The 24,076-nt window shown below is 36.4% G+C and overlaps 1 protein-coding gene across 1 annotated transcript; it reads right to left on the bottom strand.

Moving 5' to 3' along the window:
• Positions 1-1,908: 1,908 nt before the first annotated feature.
• Positions 1,909-24,042, bottom strand: CALB1 (calbindin 1). Its single transcript, XM_030304454.1, has 11 exons — positions 23,696-24,042; positions 23,086-23,162; positions 18,875-18,949; positions 10,080-10,163; positions 9,907-9,963; positions 6,648-6,725; positions 4,396-4,451; positions 4,273-4,312; positions 4,091-4,144; positions 3,171-3,242; positions 1,909-2,840 (listed from the first exon to the last, which is right to left on the bottom strand). The coding sequence occupies exons 1-11, from the start codon at positions 23,772-23,774 to the stop codon at positions 2,727-2,729; spliced, it is 786 nt and encodes a 261-aa protein (XP_030160314.1). The 5' UTR covers positions 23,775-24,042; the 3' UTR covers positions 1,909-2,726.
• Positions 24,043-24,076: the final 34 nt, after the last annotated feature.

Genomic DNA, 24,076 nt, shown 5'->3' with positions numbered 1-24,076 from the left:
AAGCTCCCAAGGTTTTGAGCCAACCCAAATATCTTCTCACACTCTGATGTTTGATTTTTTTACTTTCTTAACAGTGACTTTTTTTTTTGAGGGGGGGGCAATAGAGTTCTTAAGGTTAATAGGGTCCAATTACTCAATGTTTTTTCATAATTGGTTGTTAAGGAATATTTCCATGCATGAGGGATGGAAGGTATTCTAACACATCGTCGTCTGTATACCTTTTGCACATGGATTGATAATGTACCTGGAATGAATTTTGTTTGTAATCTGAGGGAGGTGTGCATAAGCTACCTTACATCTGCCCTGTCAGATTCCTTTACTCTCTTCTGTTTTCTGCTCCAGGAGGCAGGCACATCACTTAGAAGGAAGTGTGACTGATTTAGCTGAGCTGTAAGAATTTCTTTCCCTGATAGAGCTCAGGAGTTCAAGTTCACTATGATAGGCCAAGTGCTAGACTCATGACCATTATTCCTATGGGCTTTCTAGGAAGTGACCCCAGATATCAGACTTTTATCGTTGTTGTTTTCCTTTTAAGAAAATTATATGTATTTATTTTTGAGAAAGAGGAAGAGAGAGAGCGTGAGTAGGGGAGGGGCAGAGAGAGAGGGAGACAGAATCCAAAGCAGGCTCCAGGCTCTGAGCTGTCAGGACAGAGCCTGATGTGGGTCTCGAACTCACAAACAGTGAGATCATGACCTGAGCTGAAGTCTGACGCTTAACCGACTGAGCCACCCAGGCACCCCTTATTTTCTTTTTCAATGCTACAATGGTAAGAGTGCCAAGCCTGCCCTCATTTTGGTATATAGTTTGTAATTAACAGCTATTTTCATCTGTCATGAACAGATGAATGTAAGGAATTCTGTATATTCCTATTCCTTTGGAAAAAATCTTTCACAAAGAACTATTTGATTATGTCAGTTGGGCAAAAAACTTCAAATATTTGGATTTTTTGGGATTTCTTTGTTTGTAAATCTTATTGTTGGAGGCTTCTCTTCATAAGACATACAATGATTCACTGACGCAGGCAGATCTACATTTATTTAGATTTCTTAGGCCATAATAACTTGAGCATCCTACATTTCCACCTGGATTGATTACCAGTTACATGTCCACTGACTTTTTGAGGAAGAAGCAAAAATACAAGCAATGAGTTATTTTCCTCTTTATTCTTAGTCGTTAAATTCAACCTAAGGTTAGTGCTTCCATTTACACACTAGAAGCAAAGCCAATCTAATACATCATTTTGATAAATTTTATTTTTTGACAGATCTATTTTCTGTTCATCCTTGAGGGAAAGAGATACCTCACTTTTATTTTGTCGTGATTTCTATGAATTGAGAAAAGTAGTGCTGAATTTATAGAATTGGGGACATTTAAACTGATCTAGAACCATTAATTCTTTGGCGGTAACTTTGTAAATTTCATAAAGACACATAACTCTTAGCTCTCTGCTTCACAATCAAAGAATCCGAAGTCACCAACCATTACATGTCAGGTGTAACCAGTATAGGATATTCTAGCTACAAATATATGAAACTGACTTGGATGTAGGTCAAAAGAACATTTTAGAATCTCCCTTGCTAAGTATGATAAATGATTACATTAGTATTTCTCTTCAGATGTTATTTTTAACTCATTTGAAACTATTTGCAGATAGAAATAGAACTATTTTGAATGCTGATCTCAATATGAAATATATAGGATTCACAGAATACACAAAATTTTTGATGATATAACATTCAACAATCAGGGTGCTATGAATTTAACATTAAAAGTTAATTATGTAGTAAAAAATAGAGTTGTTATAGCTAGAAAAAAATATTTTCAGAGGCAGCAGATACCCTTGGTGGAAATGGACAGTCCTACATGGAAAGAAAATCCAGGAAGTATGCAAAGTAGACACCAGGATACTCGGCATATATAATTTAATCAGAGATCACACAATATGACATAAAAACAGCAGTTGACTAGAATAATTATAATTTGCAACACGTGAAAACAGTTTAGAAAATGGATTAAGGTCATACTCTCTGACAGTAGGCTTGTTGGAAATACAGATGTAGAATCAGACAGATTTATGTTTCATCTGGTGCTACTCTTCCTTGTCATCAAATTAACTTGAACCAATAGCTTGGTATGGATTCAAGCAGTAGATGTGTTGTTGATTAATTAACTAAGTCTTGTCTAGTGAGACTGTTAACCTCATAGAGCCACAAATAACTAACTATTGATTGATATTTTGGTATTTTAGATGCAAAAGCACATTCCTCCTAATAATTGGAAATACAGCTTAAGACTATCTTGTGGGACAGACCTATGATTGTCTGAAGCGGTAACTTGTTAGGTATAATTCTCCTATTCAGTGACAAATGTGCATTTACACATCAGAGACTAGAATTTTAGAGATTAATCCTAGTGGAATTTTTAGGGAAATCATGTCCAACTATATTTGTGAAAGCAAGAATGTGTTCGGTTATTTTTTGTTCCCAGTTGGGTGTATTGGCTGGCCTGAGCCTAAGACGTTCTTTTCCAATCATGTAGTTACAAAAACTGTACATTACAAACAGTGTAGAAACAAGCCGAAAAGAAAGTGCCACACATCCTGGATAATTAGCTATATGCAGTTAAATTTACAGATACAAAAGAAAATACAGCCTACTCCCTTATAGTGCACAGTTATTTTTTAGATACAATGTATCGCTAGTAAGTGGTCATGGTCATTAACTCTAGTTGTCTCCAGCACAGAGAATGAGAGCAAGATCCGTTCGGTACAGCTTTCCTCCATCTGATAAAGCCATTATGCTCTTCTTGTATGTTGGAATATTATTAATATCCAGGTCCTGTATAGAACATAGATGACATTGTTATCCAGTTAAATATGGAAGTTAATTAACCACTGTCAAGTGATAAAACATAGGATGAAAACTGCTTGCTACATCAATCCATTAAGAGCTGGATTGAAATCGTACACTAAAGTGAATAATCACAAGGTTGTTTTAAAATATATTTATCACAGTTACGCTGATTTAGACCAGTGCCAAATCAGGTTAAGAATTGAATTCTACTGCTGCTGCTGTATAAATCTTTAAAGTAGACTTCCAAAAATGGATGTGTGGTGGATGGATCCTTATAGTCTGCCTAAAAAGTAAGTGGCATGGTAACAAAATTACCTGTTTATTCTTCTCACACAGATCCTTCAGTAGAGCATCCAGTTCATTTTCATCTATGTACCCATTGCCGTCCTGAGGGAGCAGAAAAAAATCAGTATGCAACCAACTGAACAATAACGGGGGATGTAATAAACAGAAACAATCGAAATCCTCAGAAATCTCGCTGGCAGATATTCCAATGTCTTCATGTCCGACCCTCAAGATGCTTAATTGCTCCCGAGGTCCAAAATACATGTGAATTGCCTCTCATTCAACACCTTACATTTATAAAACGCTTTGAACTTTTCAAAGCACTTTCAGATTTAATATTTCATCTTATGTTAACAATATCACCTCCTGTTGAAGTAATTAAGTGGTCATAAATACGTTCATGTGAATGAGGACCCTGAGGCCTGGGGAGGCTATGTGACTAGCCTGATGTCACAGCAGGTAGTGGCAGAGCTATGCTAGAGCCCAAGAGGTCAGATTTGGTCCAGAAGTAGAGAAATTAGAAGAAAATAAAGGACGTCAACTATTGACATTACTAACAAACTTTCCTCACGTGCATGATGTTACCATCTATCACATGGTGGGGAGGATTTTGCTGGATGTTTTCAACTAACTTACTCCTCATTCCACCCTGTAAAGTGGGTATTATTATCTCCTGTTTACAAATGAGGAAACTGAGGTTCAGAGGAGTTTGATGTCTTATTTGAAGCCGCAAAATAGATAAATTACAGCATGGGATTGGAATCAAGATTCGTCTGATTGGGACATACCATAATACATTTCCTGTGACAAGAATGAATTGGCTGAGTAATTTTAATAGCTCCTGTTACTTTTAATATGGACCTTTAGTTTGAGAGATTTTTTTTTCACTGAAGTGAGCATTTTCCAAACTCTCCTAAACAATCAAATTATAGATAAAAATGAACTTTTACCTGATCATATAACTCAAAAGCTTTATTGAACTCTTTCCCACACATTTTGACTCCCTGGGTGATAGAGAAGAGAGAAAAGGTTAAAATGCTACTATTGTATTTCATTGTGTTTCCCTTGGCAAATCTCCCACAGTCTAACTTTCCAAGGAAAATAATATTTACAGTAGGGAAAAGAGAAATACCTGAAATTTCAGAAGAAAATTCTCCTGTACTGGTAGTAACCTTTTGAGAGAGAAATATTAATAGATGAGATTTTCCGGACAAGGATCAACTTATTATAATATCCATGTATTTCCTAAACTCACCTGGCCATCTCAGTTAATTCCAGCTTCCCATCATTATTCGAATCAAATAATTTCAGCTGAAAGACAGAATATTATTGTGGTAGCCATTGAAGAATGATTTATTGCAGGAAGGAGAAGAAAATTAAAAGTAAAGCACTGTGAGTTATCAATTACTTATACAGGCAGCAAAATTCTAGAAATTAGCTTTTATTAAGCTTTGAGTGTAAATTTTTAGTTCTGTAAGTTGGGTCAATTGCCAGAGTATCTCAGGACAATGTAGAATAGTCAAACAGAGCAATCGTGATCTTAGCTAGATTCTAGAGTACCATCATTTATTTTTCTTGCAAGTATGTGTATGTATCAAGATGTGAGAGAGAATGTGTCTGACAATATATAGCACACCCTCGAACTCTCCAAAGAATGATATGAGAATAAATATTTGTTTCCTTCTTTTAGAGCATAAGCTTACAGACAGAAGCAATAGACTTCTATTGAAGAAGAATGAATACATTCTTAGAGAATAGAGTTTTTGCATCATTCTCAATTGTTTTATTTGCCCTCGGATACTAGCTACCTCCTCATTGCACTTACATGTACATCATACACCAAGACACGTCCAGATATATAAATACACTCCTACCCTTATTCAGGAAACATTCATGTTTTTAGAAAGTAGCAACTACTGCTGTACTATATTACATGGAAGGATTATAGATGAAATGTGTTAAAATATATAAAGTTTGCACATTACACATGTGAAAAAGCAACACTATTTTTTTTTTAAAGAAAGGAATGTTATCAGGGTCATAATGGATATAGGTTTAGTGAAGTCTCTTTAGGGAGAAAAAGAAGAGTCTATGGTTTCAGACGTTCTAACATGCCTTGTAGGAGGCAGATTTTTTTTCAGGGTCTGATACTGACACATTTTACACTCTATTGACCATGAGTCCTAATATTGTCAAACTGTCTACCAAGACATTGGACTTGATCACACAATTTAGTGTCCATAGGGGAATATTTCTCAACATATATATTTAAATTTTAATTAGTTCTTGATTAATTTGCCTCTCAGATTTGAACTGGTTTATGACATTGAATCAGATACGCCAGGCCAATCCAACAGGGGGGAAAGTCCCATCTGAGTGGTTTTTAAAAGACTGCTTCAAATTTCCACCTGGAAGGAGTCTTTACTTTAAATAGACATCCCATAAGACTGGCACAAAACAGAAAACTGATAAATGTAGGTTATTGTCCATTTCCAGAAGTTATTCAGATCTGTCCACTGTGACACATTTGTATGCTAATGCTATGACAAGTAGATAGAAAAGGATACTTCCTTGCAATGAAAATTTTTAATCGTTTTGAAATTAAAGATTAGTCTCACTCCATAATCTCACTGTATAGTGAATAAGACAACAGTAAAGTTCTAGTGTTTTTCTTTTCCCTACATCAAAGTAGGTGGATGGGCTGAAAGTAAGCCTCCGTTACATCAAATATAATCAAAAGTCTAACCCCTTTATCAACCTAATATAACATAATTTTTATAATATACACTTATATTTTATGGGTTTTTATTTTAAACCTGTAAGAATTTACTGTACGTTTACAGTACTTAAAGCACATATATGTACTGATATGGATAATTTAAAATGTTGCCTGAATTTCAAAAACTAATTAAAATGTTTCCAAAATAGTGGTCCATAGTTTAATCAGTTTGGCAAGAATTTTCTTCATAGTCTTAATTCTGTGAGTCAAAATGAAGAAACTACCCATTTGAAATTAATGACCTGCATGGGCTGGATTATTCTACCTAGAACTTCATAAATGTGTTCATTCCTAAATCATTAAGGGCTTATGTGTAAAGCAAGTTTCTTGGCTCTATTATCAATATTCTATAAGAGGTCTTGGTTATACTATTTATCATAGCATCAGGCTCAGGGTACATTTGGAATGCCTCACTCAAAGTTTGGTGATATAGTTACACTGGCTTTGTAAGAAAAATGATGTTTTATAGATAAAAATTACCCAGTTCCGCAAGAAAAGAAATACTCGTGTTGATTACTTATGTTAAAGCCAATGATGACAGCTCTCACTCAGCCTCACAAGGTGTAAACATCCTGAAGTATTTCACTTTTCAAGTGAAATGATACCTGTGTGCAAGTGATGCCCATACCATGGTTTATTTCATGTATCCTCCATAGCCTTGGGAATTAACAAGAACATAGTAATATTTCACAGGCCCTGGGCTACAGTCTCTCCAAGATCAGTCTTACCATCAGGTCTGTATACTCAGCTAGTTTTGTATCATCAACAGTCTTGTTTGCTTTTTCCAGCAGGTCCTTTAGAAAGTTCTGTTAAGACAAAGAACGCTCAGATAAATGTCATCAGTAACCTACAGTCTGCTTTCATTTCAGGCCGCCCTGAAACAGAACATCCCAAGAATGCAAAGAAGGCCTCTTTTTGAGGGTAGAACTGGGTGAGGAGAAGACCTTAGAAGGGACATTATTCTACACAGTTCACGTGGCATTCCAATGATGCCGCTGCCTTTGACAGGTATATCTGCCTTATGTGTTATAGTCTGTATTGCATTGCTTTTGTGACTTCAGTTAAATGAGTATCTGGGTTGTGCACTGTGTAGGAATCTGAGTTCAAGCTTGTACACCAACCAGCCCAATGGATGCATTTCTACATAATGTTATCTTCACAAAGGCGCATATGACTTTTCTAAGAAACACAAGGGCCCCTCTCTATGCCTTTGTAATGTGAGTGAAAATTCTTAGTGAGCCAGATGGAGAACTACCTCTAATTTCTAGTGGATTTTCTTCCCTTGCAAGCTGTATTTTCACATCAGCTTTTGACCACTAGGAAGCTTGTTCACTGAAGGGCCAGTCAGTTAACTTTTAGGTTTGATGCTGTCCCAAGCACCTTGGAGAGAATGCTTCAGCTGGCTGTTCAGACTAAAACAGCTGGCCACAGATGATATTATCTAATCCTTGAAGGATATATGAATCATATTAAAATAGAGATTATTGTGGGAAGGATGAAAAAAGATGATTATTAATTTGACAGTTGGAGTTTAGGAGTGAGTTTACTTAAAAAAAAAAAGAAAAAGCTTTATGAAAGCCACATAAAATTGTTAGCACTCAGGCATATGATAATCATTTTGTCTAGTGCTGTTCATTTGCAACTTCTTTATTATTTTCAGAAAATGAATTAAAGCAGTTATGGAAAACTGAGCAAATACTATGCTTGGATATTATTGAAGGATTGGGTATCTTTGGTTCTGTAGTGGTTTTTCTGTTTCCCAAATGTACCAGTTCTGCTGGGCTGATTTAACTTCATTCTTTCTGAGAAAGGAGACCTTTTTCTTTGTTTGATTAAATTTATTTTCATTTCAAGCATTGCACTTCAAAGCCAAAGTGAAGCATGGAAAATTCAAAGTTATCTATTGGGGGTGAATTTTATTTTTGAGCCTTATGAGCCTTTTGTCAGAGATTAATTGGGTTAAAAAGCCTCATCAGAGACTAAAATGGTGGTCACAAAAATAGCCTGGGAGAAACCTCGGGACGCTGAGATTCAAAGTCGTGTCTGAGAGCAAGTGATGTTTTACTCTATTATGGATCTTAAAATTAGCTTTCTTGAAAGATCCATTAAAAAAGAATGCCAACTTATCTTTAAAATTCCCCAGAGAGGAGGACTTCTATTTAGAATCTCTTTCTGAGAATAAAATGTAGAACAAAGAAGGTCAGTATTGGAAATGAGCTAAGGTTTTCTTTATGAACTTAAAAACGATTATTTTTTTGGTCCTGTAGAATAAAAACACAAGTTTAACTGTCACCTTGTGAGCTCTAGGTTGTTGTGTTGGAAGTTTGTGTAAAAGACCTTGTTTTCACATTTAAAATGTTTATATTTCCAAGAAGCTGCTGTTGAGTGTGTTTTAGCAATTTTACAGTGGTACACACATCCTAGTTCCATCTCTAAAACTGTATGTGAATGGGGCCTCTGGGTGGCTCAGTCAGTTAAGCGTCTCTTGGTTTTGGCTCAGGTCATGGTCTCACGGTTTGTGAGTTCGAGTCCCATGTCGGGCTCTGTGCTGTCCTTGTGGAACCTGCTTGGAATTCTCTCTCTCTGCCCCTCCTCCCATCTCAGAATAAACAAAAATAAAAAACTTAAAAAAAAAAGAACTGTATGTGACTTAAACCGTGTTAAACCATGATGAGGAAATGGTATTTGATATTCCTGTCTCCACACAGGACGACAGGAGAGGTAGCTCTTGATGCCTGAAGCTTGGAAGTATGTGGTGTTGTGGGGGGAAAAAAACATCATTAACATTGTCAGATCGTCTAGATTCTTTTCATAAGCAGCTAGGTAACTTTGAAAAATTATCCAGTCTCTGTAAATTTCACCTTCTCTGCGTGGTGGGAATGATAATATCTGCCTTGCAAGTTTTCTGTGAGGATTAAGTGTCAAAATTCATTTCAAGTGCCTAGTACTCTACCAGCCACATAGTACTGAGCACCACATAGGTGCTCAGTAAGTATCAATTTGCCTCCCTTTTAGTTATTCTATTTCCTGCAGATAGACAAAATAGGGTCTTCTGGACTGAGAAGTCTTGGAGACGATTTGAGGAAACGAGAGAAAGATGTTGCCATACTTCTGAAAGACTAGTAAATTACTGAGTTCGTGAATAAGGTGTTTTATTGTGCCTCGTGAATGTCACAAAATCTTTCATGCACAGAATTTTACTTGAGCTTCACGATAAATCTGAGAGGAAGGTGTTATTACCCCCATTTGAAAGATGAAAAATCAGACAGAATAACTTGATTTCTAGACCACTTTGCCTTCTCCTTTGTATCTTCTTCCTCCCCCACCAGCTCCTCTGTACGTTTGGGAGAGGTAAGTTCCTAAATTCACTTTCAAAGTTGCAACTTTTCAGAGGTGGGATCATGCGAGGACTCTGTCGTTCTTGTTGAGAGGCAGAAGGTGGTATGGAATGTCGAGGGAACTTGGAGGCAGAGGAGTCTGGGTTTGAACACTGCAGCCCCGTGTCTTCATTCAGTGTCGCCTTAGCGCATCACTAAACTTCTCTTTATCTCTTTCCTCAGGAGCGTAGTACTAACTTCAGAACTCAGGTGGAGATTAGGTAAAAGAATGTGCAATACTTGTTTCTCTTTCTCTTGAGAGAGAAATCTCTTTATATTAGTTGTTTAATTCGTAAAATAAAATGGCAAATTTCAGTGAAAAGGAGTGTCTTCTTTGGCTTAGTATCCTGTTATATCTGTCTATCTAGTATAACAATTTGTTTGCACCACAGAAAGTGCTAATTTCTTTTGCATTGCCGAATAGAACTGAAGACGTACTTGAAGTCTCTTGTTTCATCTGGTACTTCATTAACAATGTGGAAGAGTGGGGGAAAGTGTGCCGTTGCTCAACAGTTAGTTGCTTTCGTGGGAGGCTTTTTAAAATGCTACAGAGTTCATAACTGTATTTAAAAGGAAAAAGAAAGCCTAGCACACGTATTTATTTGCTTACCTTAAGCTCCTCCGTTTCTATGAAGCCACTGTGATCAGTATCATACTTTCTCCATGTCTGTAAGTAATTTGGGATAAGGAAAACCAAACACATTAAAAAAAAAAAAAAGCCACCATTTTCCTGCATTAAGTAGCTTTCTGCAGACCTCCCTCATTGACAGGGCTCTGTTTTACCTTCATGAATTCCTCACAGGACTTCAGCTGCTGGCATCGGAAGAGCAGCAGGAAGTTCTCTTCTGTCGGTAACACGTGAGCCAACTGAAAAAGTTGTGAAAAGTTGTTGTAAAGAAAGCAAGCCTCTGTCATTACTTCCTGCTTAGTTCTTTTTGAACATATTTATTCGAAGCAGTTTCATTGCTTAGAAAGCCGGGAGAGGAAAAACGTTAGGAATGACCTTCCCTTGCTGATACTTTGTTCCTACACAGAGCCGGTGTCTTTTCCAATGCTTGGGTGGCCTTGCCTGGCTGGCTGGCTGGCTGGTCCATGTGCGCCCAGAAAGCTCAGATAGGACTGGTTGGACCACTCCTCATCTGAGCAGATTCATCCCGGCCTTCACCTCTTCTGTGCCACAGAGCAGTCTTGTTCCTCTCAGGGCGCATATAATGTGGGGTATATACATGTCAATGTGGGGACGTACATGTCATGTAGAAGGAAAGAAACTATGAGAAATGTGACTGTAGTGGAAAGGAAGAAAGGGAAGCAATGAATTCCCGGGTCTGAGGAGAAAGCCTAGCGATGCGAGGAAGATACACTAAAGATACTTGTAAGGCAGTGGAAAGAGAGGTGGGAAGACAACTCAAGATGAACGGTGGAACTAAACAGAAAGAGGGAAAATCTGTTCTTAAACTGTTGGTTTCATCCAAGAGGGTGCCCACTGTTGGAATCCAGGGCCCAGGTTTATGATCTCCATTTCAACACTATGACCTGTCTCCTTAGATCTCATTTCATAACTTCAGTTCTCTTGCTCCCCTCCTTTTTTTTTTGGAAGATAAAAGGGCTCCAGATCCCATTTTAAGATGAATGTAATCTATCTATTGCATGCAGGGAGGGTGGGAGCTGTATTGATGGCCTCACTGCAGGCATGGGTTCTATTCTTGGCTCAGCTGCTAATTAGCTGTGGTCCCCAGCAACTCCCTCAGCCACCTCTGGAACTTAGTACTCTCATCACTACAATAAGGAATTGAAGTAGAAACCAACATCTCTTAAATGTACTGGGTTCAAAAGGACTTTGAGAATCTTGTAGAATCACTACATCTTCACCATTAAAGAATGAACCTACACAAACTATATTTCATCTGATTTCCAGAAGTTGATGATTCACTTGAAATTCAGGCATGGACGCTCATCCCTGGATTTTAGCCCAAGAACCTGTGGTATGGATCAACTTAAGTTCAGTATAAGCTCCAAAATTTCTACTAAATTATAGGAAAGACTAGCTCCCCACCCCCTCCTTTAAAAAGTTTCATCCACTGAGGGGTATTAAAAAATAAAATTTAATAGAAAACATATCATTCCAACTTATATGCAAGTAACCTCTGCTTTTTTATGCCCATATAATATGTCCTTTCACTTGTTTTTGGGTCTTTAAAATGATACCTCAAACCAGATCCATTCAGTTTGTAGACACTACATATGGAAGTGAAACTAAGAACAGACCCAAATATCTTACTAGAATATTAATATGACTCAGTCAGAAAACGTTTCTTATTTTGAAACAAAGGTCACTAGTATAGTTGCATATTAACATAAACATTCATTTAGGGAATAGGAAATAGCAAATAGCAATTCTTCTATTTATTGGTATGTAACTTGTCAGATACCACTTTGTAGGTTGTCGGACCATCCATTTCAGGAGGGCAGAGGCCACTCTTCGTCTTCATCTGCTGAATGCCCAGTGTGTGCTCAGCCATGCTTTATGCCTGACATAAATGCTTGTGGACTGGTTGATCATTTCACTTCATTAAAAATGCCTACTTAACATGACTTATAGTATTCGTTTTTACTGTCTCCATTGTAATTTTCTATATTGCTTGTATTTTAATAACTCAGTATTTTGAACACAAAATAATTTTTCTGAAAAAATTACACTTATTAAAATCCTCCAAATTCATGAAAACAGAAAAAAATAAAAGAGTGAACTAGCAAGCGATTACAAAATGTAAAATAAGGGAGAATTTTAACCATCTTTGTTTCGAAAATTAAAGTTCATATAACTTGCATTAAGTTTAGACGTCTCTAGAATGTCAAATATAGAGATGGTAAAAATTGTTCTCCATATCTAGTATAAATGTATGTTTCTTTTGCCATGACATTTTGGTCCTACTTGGTTTCATTATTTAAAAAAATATAGATTGAAACTATGTATGACATATTCAATCTATTAGTTTGAACTATTAATGTTAAACTGAATATAGAGCCATCCCATTTTATAGACATTAAAAAGGAGTCTTAAACATGTAAATGATTATAATAAGACATTACTATAAGCTAGCCATTAAAAGAGACACAATGAGGTGAGCCTGGGTAGCTCGATCAGTTAAGAGTCCGACTTCGGCTCAGGTCATGATCTTAAGGTGCATGGTTTGAACCCTACATCAGGCTCTGTGCTGACAGCTCAGAGCCTGGAGTCTGTTTTGATTCTGTGTCTTCCTCTTTCTCTGTCCCTCCCCCACTTGTTCTCTCTCTCTCTCTCTCTCTCTCTCTCAAAAATAAACATTAAAAAAGTTATAAAACAGATTGACACCGGAATAAATGTGAATAGGATGTAGGTATAGTGAACACAAAGAAATCATCTTTTTTTAAAGGTGTGTTTCACAATGTAATGGTCCTGCTATTGATGTTTCCATCAACACACTGTGCATCAATGTTCAAATTTCAGAGCTGGGTGCAGTAGCTCTCCAAGTCTGGTGTCTAAGAGCGTATCTGCAAAGCGTGAGAGGTCTTTTATTGAAGGTGTCAAGTAAGGCTGCTTTATTCTCAGATTTGCTAAGTCTTTGCGGTCTGTGCAAGTATTCGGTACCGCCTGTTCCAAGGTTTTTGCTAATTTCTTAATTCTTGGGCTACCTGCCTGCTTTTTTATGAACTCTCAAAACTCTGTTGTGGGTTGGAAAAGAGAGCAAAGAATAATTGCAGGGGAACGAATAGAAGGCAGACAGTTGTGACCAGAAACCCTCAGAGCTTCAGTTGTGAGAACTGGTTACTTGTCACTGAGAGTTGGGAAGGAAAAGTGTGTTTGCCTGTCTCTCCTAGATATAAATGCAGACTATATATGAGGATAGTGTCCGTGTCTTATTTACTGTTTCTCTGCCTAGAACCTGCAAACATTTCAGTAAATATCTTACTAAACCTATGAGTGAAGGCAATTGACTATGGTCTACTGTCAGCAAAGGCTGTATATAAATAGAGATTTCCTTTAGAGATAATTCAAACAACTTATTACTGAATTATGGATAGAGATTGGGATGGATATTGTGGTATTCCACCCAGAGCTCCCTTTAGGTCCTGACAGTGTTACTTTGAGAGAGCCTTTGGGGGTGACTTTGGGAGATTATCTAGGCTGAAGAGAACTGCCTTCCCAAGGAGACAGTGTCCCAAGAGTGATCCACGTGGAGATAAAAAACAAAACAAGGGGCGCCTGGGTGGCGCAGTCGGTTAAGCGTCCGACTTCAGCCAGGTCACGATCTTGCGGTCCGTGAGTTCGAGCCCCGCGTCAGGCTCTGGGCTGATGGCTCAGAGCCTGGAGCCTGTTTCCGATTCTGTGTCTCCCTTTCTCTCTGCCCCTCCCCCGTTCATGCTCTGTCTCTCTCTGTCCCAAAAATAAATAAAAAACGTTGAAAAAAAATTTAAAAAACAACAACAAAAAAACCAAAACAAAATCCACAGCCCTGTCACACAACTTGAGACTGGCCATCCCAGCTTTAGAGCCCACTGTAGCATCAGCTAAAGCCTCCGTTGAGACTGTATCACAGCCCCTAGTTTCTCTCTGCCCAGTCCTGTTCTTTTCATTTCCTTTCAATAGGTATTGGTCCCAAGAGCATTTCTGAATAAACTTCCTTAAACTGCTAATTTTCAACTTAGATCTGCTTCCCAGAGAACTGAACATGTCACAGGGTTGGTTTTTTTTTTTTTTTTTACATCTTTCTTTTATTCCTAGGTATTATGTAGAACTCCTGCCTTACATTTTGAAGTAGGTTGAAAGTCCTTGCTATAGCTCATGTAGCTGTGATTCAGAACCTATTAGGCACTGCACTGGATGCTGGGGATTCATAGTCACTGCTGGTAAGAACCTTATAGGGAGGCAGATAATTTCAAACATTTTCCCTACGATTTTAGAAAAGTAGATATAGTGATAAAGGTAAGTATTAGGTGCAAGGAGAGCACATACGAAGGGCAATTTTTGCTAGAAACCTAATGCCTGAGCTAAATAAGTCAAAGCACATATGAGGCATAATTCTTAACTCTTGAAGACATTCATGGTACATGTTAACCTCCTTCAGCACATATTAACAAAGCATTCACTTCTTTCATTTGGGAACCAGAGAAGTATTTTTCCTAGGCAATTAAGTGACTCCAGGAAATTTGGAAGGCAAATAATCTCATATAAATTTAAGACAAGTTGAGTTTAACAATTAGAATATGAAAAATTATATAAGAAGTGGGAAAAAGGGTTGGCATTCAGAAGAATGGTGTAGATTTTTAGTTTTTTTAAAAAATATATTCTAGCAAATATATTTATTGAGCTTTTACAGTGTGCCAGGGTTGATCCATTTGTTTGACATGCTTTATCAAATTTGATGTTGGTCCTCCTATACCATCCCTGTTTACAGACAAGGAAACAGAGGCAGAATGGACAAATGAACTGCTATCAGACAGTTTATAGTTTGAGCCAGGTTTGAAATCAGATAGTCTGACTTTCTTCACTTTTAGGTCCTCGTCTGTAACCTTCATCACCCTCCATTAAAATCTTCAATCAAAAACGTTTTCCTAATCATTTAAAAACACGTAGCCAGAGGGAAGTTTTTAATCTGATTTCATTGTCCATCATTTCCCCAAATTCTGAGGTGGAAAAGTAGTCTGCCATGAAAAATTACATTCACTAGAGCTCAACTCATATGCTCAAATCCCACTGTGGAAGAAAAGAGGGAAAGTCTACAGAAGTGTCTGCTTCCCTCGGAGGGTTGTTACAGTTTTAGGATTAAAATAGCTTTTAGATCTATTTTTTTCAGTGGATGTACTGACCTGGACAAATAGATAGAATAAAACTGGAGAGGATGGTATATTCTCACATGTTGCCCAAGGGATCAGGTGAAAAGCTTACATATTTGATATCTATCTAAGGGAAATATCTATGCTTACTAGAAATTTCTTCTCTGGTGCTCACGTTATCTGCTGAATCATTCAGCCTTCCTGTTTTAATTATTTTAATCAGCCTTCTCTGACATAGAGCTATTAGTCTGAATAAATTTAGAACAGTTTTTTGACTGTCATGGTATTTGTTAAGTTTTCTCAGAATTTCAGTGCTGCTGTTTTCAGTTCGTATTAGGAATCTCTTTATATTTGTGTGCATTTTAAAATCTATTTAAAGACATGAAATTTAAAAGTCCAGAGGAAAGATATCTATATATTACCCTTCATTTTAAATATTTCTAGATAGCGAAAGTATGTTGTTGGCAAGGTCAGTGCACTTCAGGACAGAACTTTGAAAATTAATCACTATATTTTCTGATCTTTTGAGCAACATATTTCACTTAAAGCCAAATCACTTTAGCCCATTTCCAACAGGAAAGCAGACTACCACATGAATATCATTTGGCTTACCTTGATTAGATTTTGATAAGCCCATGAATACACCTATTAAATATATAGGCAAATCTACTTTCTTTTCCGTTTGAACACCAAAGTTACAGTATCTTGACATGAGTAGGTAGATTATCACATATTTTGGAAAACATGGGGTTTCCCTTTCCCGGCTAGGATTTGTGTGTTTGTGTCCCATATTATATATAGGATTTCTTAGCAAGTGATATACGTCAAGTTGAAAAAAGAAAAGATGAACTCCATTTTATACAACTTCCTAGTGACACTAGAGGGCATGTTATAAATTCAGGCATTCCCTACCCTTCCCATCCCGGTTTTCTACATGTAATCTGCAACTTTCAACTTCTTTTTTCCAATGATTTTCAGAACCTCTCTTTACTCTCTTCACTCCTACTTAACCACCCTAGACCGAATCAACGTGCCTATGAACTCCTGCATTGAGTACTCTTTCTGTTCTCCATTCTATACTTCTCTTCTTTTCAACTAATTACCACTCCACCCCTCTTCTTACACCATGGCTGATAACTCAGATTAATGAAAAGAATTCTGAAATCCGAGTCCAATCTAGGCTTCTCTGCAGGTGTTGTCCTTCCTGCCAGTGGGACCTTGGACACATCATTTAACCTTTCTGGATTTCAGTTTCTTCATCCTTAAAATGAGGATTTCTGGCTAGTTATTCCCAGGAGTCCCATTCAGCAAAAAATTCTGTGTCCTGGAATGTTAAGTGAGACACATAAGAATTTATTAGAAGGTTTTCTCTTATTCTGCTTCAGCTGATCTGAAAGTTTTGTCCAAATCATGTTTCAAGTGCTTTGGTCTGGTAACTTCTCTATACTTTGTGCATCCTGTTCAATTGGGCTAAACATAAAGCCTTGCCATAAGAAACCAACCTACTGATGATTGAAACTATTTTCTTTTCATGCAGAAAATTCACAGATCATTTATTAATTAAAAAAAAAAAGGCCAACCAGTTTAGAAGAAATTGGCTGGTTTCTGGCTGTTCCCCCATTTATTTCTTATTTTTTCCTTAACATTAGTCAGATTCTATTGAAGTCTCAGGTTCCCCAACTATAAAAATAGACCTTCATATTGTATTTAGGCTTACTTTATTTTGTTGTGAGGATCAAATGAGAGAATGTATTTATTTAGAAATTGTATATTGTCATACTAATGTAAATTTTATTATTGTGACTGCTATAAAAGTTCCTCAATTCTTTATTTCAGCCTTCCTTAACTTTACCCTCTTCTGTTAACTATCTTTTCTCACACATGCAACCTTTACTTTCTACAACAGTTTCTTATCTCAAACTTCTAGAGAAATTTCTTTCCTCATACCTCCAGGACAATGCATCTGCTAGTGACCCCTGGACACTCATTCAAATAGGACTTCAAATTATAATTCTTAAGTGATTGTATCATAAATAGTAAAACCTGGATTCAAAACAGATTATTTTAGTCCTTTAAAAAGTATAAAATGCATGTGAATTGGATCCATGCTTTTTTATAATACTGTTTAATCTACTATAACTGAAGAAATTAAGTAAAATAAGTAGCTGAGACCATTGGAGTCTTTCGAGGTGAAATATGTTAAATATAAAATGATGGTCCTTCCTCTACTGGAATGATAAAGTGTACCAAACTCTGAGACAGGCACATCTATAATTTCACTGATTTTAGATTTTCCAACTAGTTTTAAATAGATTTGCCTCATATCATTTATGTTCACTTAAATGTTATTTTCTTGTCCTCAATGATTTCATACCTTGATTAGTTGGCCTCTGTGTCAATCTGTAAGTCCCAGTACTGTTAATTTATCTATTTATATAGTAATGAGTTACACATAGGCAAAGGGGAATGTGTATACTCCAGGGAAATATTTTAATTACAAAGATAATAATAGTATGTCCTTCCTTAACTCCATTTGTAGTAGCTGCTTGAAAATAAGTATTTCACATTGACATGAAAGATGTCCTATATGATCAAGTATTTGAAAACCAGGTTAATTCTCTGAATCAAAGGTAAATTATAACTACATGTTGTTGGCAGCCAGAGTACATCACAACCTAATCTATTAAGAATATTATAATAATATTATTATACTTTTGATATGGCATATTTTAAAATATGACCTTATTAATTTTTCTGGACAAAGCTGTCCACTCAATTTCTCTAAGAGGTTGCAGAGATAGAGTAGCTGGGACACCAGAGTTTCAAAAAGTATAAGTAAGTGAAGCAACAGCTCTTGCACAAATCTGAGAATGCGGAAGAATCGAGGCATAATCAAAGTTTTGCTTCCCTGATTCATAAAAAATATTTGTCCCCCACAGAAATAGTCATTGTCAAGAAGATAAGATTTGACACCCACAGCTATACTTTTAGAGACTCAAGGGAAATCCTTACCTATAACACATCATAAAACATTCACTAACTTTGTTTACCTCTTGTGTTTTTATTAAGGTCAATTGCCAATCTAGAATAGAATTTCAGGAACCAGCAGCTTTTGTCATCGTCATAGGGATTACAAATATGTCACTTTATATTTTAATAGAAAATTCTACACTATTAAATAAAACTACCATTAAACAATGCACTTGGTGTTTTATCCAAGTGAAACAGGGTAACATAATGGCATAGGTACTCATACAGAAGTCTGGGACCTGGGCTTCTAACTATCGATGCCAGCAAATATGCACATGACCGAAGGCAAATCATTTCACCTCTCCATGTCTTGGTTTCATAATGTATTAAATTTAGGCTCTGGATTAGGCAAACTCTAGGTTCTCTTTCATTTGTGAGCATTTAAACTTTTTTTTTTTTTAATTTTTAGAGAGAGTATGAGTGGGGAAGGGGGGAAGGGGGAGAGGGAGAGAGAGAATCTCAAGTGGGCTCCATGCTGAGTGTGGCGCTTGATCCCACAACTGTGAGATCATGACCTGAGCCAAAATCAAGAGTCAGACACTTAATCAACTGAGGCACCCAGGTGCCCCACATTTCTGACATTTTTTATTTCATAGTTTTGAACAGAAAAGAACATGTTACTTAGGCAAAATAACCCTCTCCAAATTGGTCTTGCCACATCATGTTTGAGTTGGTTGCAACTACAATAAGCTCACTTATTAAAAGTAGATCCGAAACATGCATAAGTTTCTTACCTCTACAATTCCTATTTTTCCATCCTCTCTCTGCCCGTATTGATCCACAAAGGTTTTCATCTCCGGTGATAACTCCTAAAATTATATAAAAGTAGGTAAGAAATTTATTTAAATAAAATACCAATTATGCTTGTGATGGTGTTAATGATATATGCAAAAAAAAAACACCTGGAATTGAAACCATTTATAATTATGCATACCAATTAACTATTCTCATGAAAATTAAAGACATAGCTGATACACAGTATTTACTGGTTTCAAATGAAAGGGTTACGATGATCACTTCTGATTCAATCACTGAGTTATCTTCTATTACTAGTTTTGAGAATATGCTATACTTTGAAAATATAGTCAGATTTATTCAGTTCATAACTGTTAGTGAATTCAAATATAATGATCACTGTTGATGTACTTTAAACATTGCTTGCTTCAAGAAATGTTCTTTTATATTGCTCCAACTAATTGCCCTATAACATTTCCCTTATTTTAACATGTTTTATCCATGGAAAGTAATAATAGGTATTTTCAGTTTGGACAAGCAAAAAACGTGAATGTTGAAGAGTGACTCACATTGTCACTCTTCAGTGTTTCCAGTGTCTTCTGTGTTTCCAACATAGAAGCGGCATTTATTGATTAAATAAATTGAAAAATTAAATAAAAAAAATAAGTCAGATAAAAAAATGACCAATTTGTACTCTCATTAGAGACAGACAATACTGATGACCTTATTATAAACCATTGGTTATATGTTTTGGATCTTTGCCTCCAAGAATAACTTAGGGAGCATTTTCCAGGGTTTCCTTGTTTCCATTTTTTTCTGAGATGTTTTCTGTCCCATGTATTTTAGTATGAGAACACATGTTTAATAGTGACAAAGTGAATGCTTGGATCTCATTTGAATTATTTTTTTCTAATCTATTGCTTACATAATCTCTTTACATATTGACAGATTAGAGGGCCGTGAACTGTAAACTAGTGATCTGAATATAGAACTAGTATTCAGGAAGTTGCATTTATACCCTTGGGTCTCCAACATAGCCCATTTTAAATAGCCCTGTTGCATTAACTGAAGCCTATTTAAAATAGGTCAGCCTTTACTAATGTCCTATTCTATGTCCTTGGGAAAGTATATTAAAGTCTCAGTTTTTGTTGTAACTAACAAAATGGTGGTATTATCTATCACATGAGTTTGCTTTAGGGATAGATAGGTTAATACAGTTTAAGAGTTATATTTAGGCTAAATATTATTACTATTAGTTGTTATAGAATCCTTTTTGAATTAAAGTGAATATCTTTAGTAGAACTGAGGTAGTAAATAGTAATCAAGCAACTTAATTATAATGTAGTCTTTAAAACAAAATTCTTCTGTGGATTAATTGTAACTTGCATTTATTAAATTTTATTACAGCAACAACTGTAAGAAAATGAAAGCATTTACCTCTTGGCAACAATGGGACTGTCAGTTATATTTTATGCACATACCTTAAGCAAAAACCAAAGCATTTGATTTTAAATCTTAAAATTGTATAGTACCACTAGTTTATCTAGCAGACTTTTTATTTTAATGTTTATTTATTTTTGAGAGAGAGAGAGAGACAGGGTGGGGGGGGGCTGGAAGGAGAGAGAGAGAGACAGAGCATGAGCAGGGAAGGGGCAGAGAGCCTGATGCAGGGCTCAAACCCACGAACTGTGAGATCATGACCTGAGCTGAAGTTAGACGCTTAACCAATTGAGCCACCCAGGTGCCTCAGCTAGCAGACTTGGCATTTAGTTTGTGAACTTCTTGGGTTGTAACTATGTCAAAAATCTATGTTTTAAACAGTGCAAAATGTAATGATGATGACAATAAAATAAAGCTTTATAAAAATTAATGCAAATTTAAAGACTAAATACTGTGTTTAGTATAAAATGTAGTTTTCCAACATATTTTGGGTTGTTATATTTCATTAATGTTATATTCACTTATAGTTAATATTAGTGAAATTTTTAAAATTTCACATTATTAATCTGAGAAACCAAACAATGTTTCTATTAATACAATGAAATTTGTTATTCTGTGGCCAGAAATGAAAAGAAACCTGGTTTTTAAGGTTGGTTGTTATGTCCTAAAAAAAGAGAAGAGATATGTAAAGGCTTACTACAATGGGGTCAATAGTATAGTGAAATATTTGTCTAGTACATGAACCTTTCAACCTAGATCTCAATTTAGATTTTAACTATGCAAAGCCTGTATATATATATATATAACCCAGAAAAAATGCAATAATCAAAATATTAAGCAACTTGATATAATCTTGTACCTGTGCTCAAGTCTGTTATGTTTGGATTAATATCTAATATATAGAATTTCTAATATTCTATTAGAGACTGGACAGTAGAAAAAACTTTAAAATCTTTAGAACTCCAGCATGAAGTTATTTATTTACCAAAAAAGTGCAAATATTAAAATGAGAAGAGGAAAAGAAACATCTGAAAAACTATAGTTTCTAAGTATTTGAATTTCTAAATTGAAAATAAATCACAATGTTAAAATCATATCTAGAAAAATTAAAATACAATCATTTAGCTGCTGGGGGCATCTTACAATACTTTAATTCAAAATTTTATGGCTAGTAACATTTTCCAATCAGATATTTTAAACATATATTTTTAAATGAGAGAAGGAATTGTTTTTGCTTTATTAGTCAAAGATATATAGAGCTGTGATAATATTACAGGAATCTATATGTGGTAATATATATAAGGAGGGGAGGGTGTGGAGAGAGTATATAAAACATTTTCTATTTTATTTGATCTCATTCTATTATACTTTCAGGTTCATATAATATTAAATTGGGGTAAAACAATTCCCCGTGTGTTGATTTCGTTCATGCTTTAGCAATTGATAGTTCTGCAATACATTATAATACATTTTAGAGTCCTCTGTTAGTCTTTTGAATATGTTGTATAGAGCTGTGTATCACACAATTTTCAATTTAGATAGGAAAAAAAGGTAATTCTATTAGTTATTTATACATTTATAAGATATGTAAATAAGCATATATATATATATATATATATATATATATATATATATCAGTGCTTAAGGTGTTGATCTGCTAAAGAATCACATACACCTATGTTTTCCTCTAAAGACATAAAAGATGTATCTAATCTGTAATGTAAAATCTCTTTCTAACCAGTAGTTAAAAGCCAAAGATCATTAACATCTAACTAGCTCAAATCCAACAGTCTTTGGAAATGTAGTCTTACATAAACTCCAGTACATTAGTAAAATTCTTATCCTATTTTCCTCTGCATAATCATTTCCTCTGTATTCTAAAGCTGGGTATATTTTAGTTTTATGCTGACAACATCTTTTCTTAACAGGTAAATTTATGCCCAAAAGTAAGTCATTCATAATTAGTAAGAACTGTCATTTACTTAATTACCTATTGCTTAAATCACAAATATAGCTTGTTTTCAAGACCCCATTAATTGTTTCCCATCAGAATATAACTTTGCTTTTTAAAAATACATGAAATTCTTAAAATTGTTTTACTTGTTACATCTCTGACTTTTGGGTTTCTCCCTCTCAACACAAATCAATACCTTTCTTGTTAAATTCTTGCTCATTATTAGGTTGCAAGTTGTTCAACTTTGCCCCAGTGAGAAAGGTCAAGACAGAACATTTTCTTATCTGTCCAACCACGTCAACAATAAGTGGCAATAGAAAAAGAGATCCATAATCTGCAGATCTGTTTCCTGACCACCAAGGGGCAGAAATGTGTTTTTACCCCCCACCTCTCACGGAGTTAAGGAGAAGTTAAAAATGACCTAATAGAACTCAATCGAAGAGGTGGTGATCTGCTAAAAGAGCTCATGCACCCACATTTTCCTTTTAAGCATTATTAAGGCACGTACAAGTATAGAATCTATATTTTAAAAGCTCTGATTTCAGATGTAAGGTTGTTGTTGTTGTTGTTTTTCCCTTTAGGGGATTTCTTTTTCTCTCCCTCCAACACCCCCCACCCCCTAAGCCTGATCTCATCTTCCCCCCTACACAATTGGGAAAGGCGCTTTTTCTCTCCTTTCTCAGTCAATAAATCTACATCCCCCCTGTCTACATTCCCTGGAAACCACTTGATCTCGGTGGCTCATTATGAAAACTCTAGAATATTTATATATCAAAGGTTGAAGGTCTTTTTCCTCCGTTGCAAACTTAAACCTACCAATCCAGCCTTCTTCCGTGCTTGCTGGAGCTCCTGAATCAAGTTCTGCAGCTCCTTTCCTTCCAGATAACCACTTCCTGCAAAGACAAAGAGGCACCCAGGTATCAGACATCTCATTCTGAGTTTCATCCCCTTTCAATTTCCATGACAGCTATTGTCTGGCCACCCGCAAGGCTCTCTCTTGCCTCTACATTGATTAACCCTGAAAGGGCGGCAGCCCTGCCCTCTGAGTGTCAAAGTTAAGACCCACTAAAGGCAAAGAAGGATGGTAAGGATGTTAAGTGTAGCCATAGAAACTTTGGGGTGCAGCGTCCCCCAATCTCTTCTCGCTCTCTCACTTTTCCTCCTCGTCCCCTCCCCCTCCCCCCCATTTTCTACTATTAACGTTCTTGGAGAGGAAAAAAAGTTTAAGGTTTTGGGATAACAGAAAAAAAATATATAAACTTTCAAGTTGATGGTTTGGCAGCCAGCCGGAAAGACAAGATTAGGGAGGTGGGAAAAGAAGTAAAGAAACGAGGGATAATAGGATCAGGAGGCTTAGGGGAGGGGGAAAGGTGGAAAAGGGCAGGAACAAGGGGTCTTCAAACAGTTAAAAAGAGAAGATAATCACCATCTGCGTCGAAATGAAGCCAGATCTCGAAAAACTGTGAGGCTGTGATCAGGGATGATTGCAGGTGGGATTCTGCCATTGTACAGCCGAGTATGTGTCTGCGTGTATGCGTGTGTGTGTGTGTGTGTGTGTGCGTGTGAGTGTGTGTGTGTGTCCGTGCGAGTATGGGGTAAGCAAGAACCTCAGTGTGTGTGTGTGTGTGTGTGTGTGAAAGAGATCTGGGCTGCGGAGGAAGACGGGGGCAGGCGCTGCCGGGAGCTGTCCTCGGTGCTGCTCGGCTCAGGCGTTCCTCCGGAGTTCTCTCTCAACACCCCGCACCCAGTTCTGAGTATTTATCCTGACGGCCCGAGCTGGGCCACGCCTTCTCCTGCCTCCCATTCC

Source organism: Lynx canadensis, chromosome F2, assembly GCF_007474595.2.
Source record: "Lynx canadensis isolate LIC74 chromosome F2, mLynCan4.pri.v2, whole genome shotgun sequence".
In the NCBI taxonomy this organism is placed as follows: Eukaryota; Metazoa; Chordata; class Mammalia; order Carnivora; family Felidae; genus Lynx; species Lynx canadensis.
This window is presented reverse-complemented; position numbering and strand designations above follow the sequence as displayed.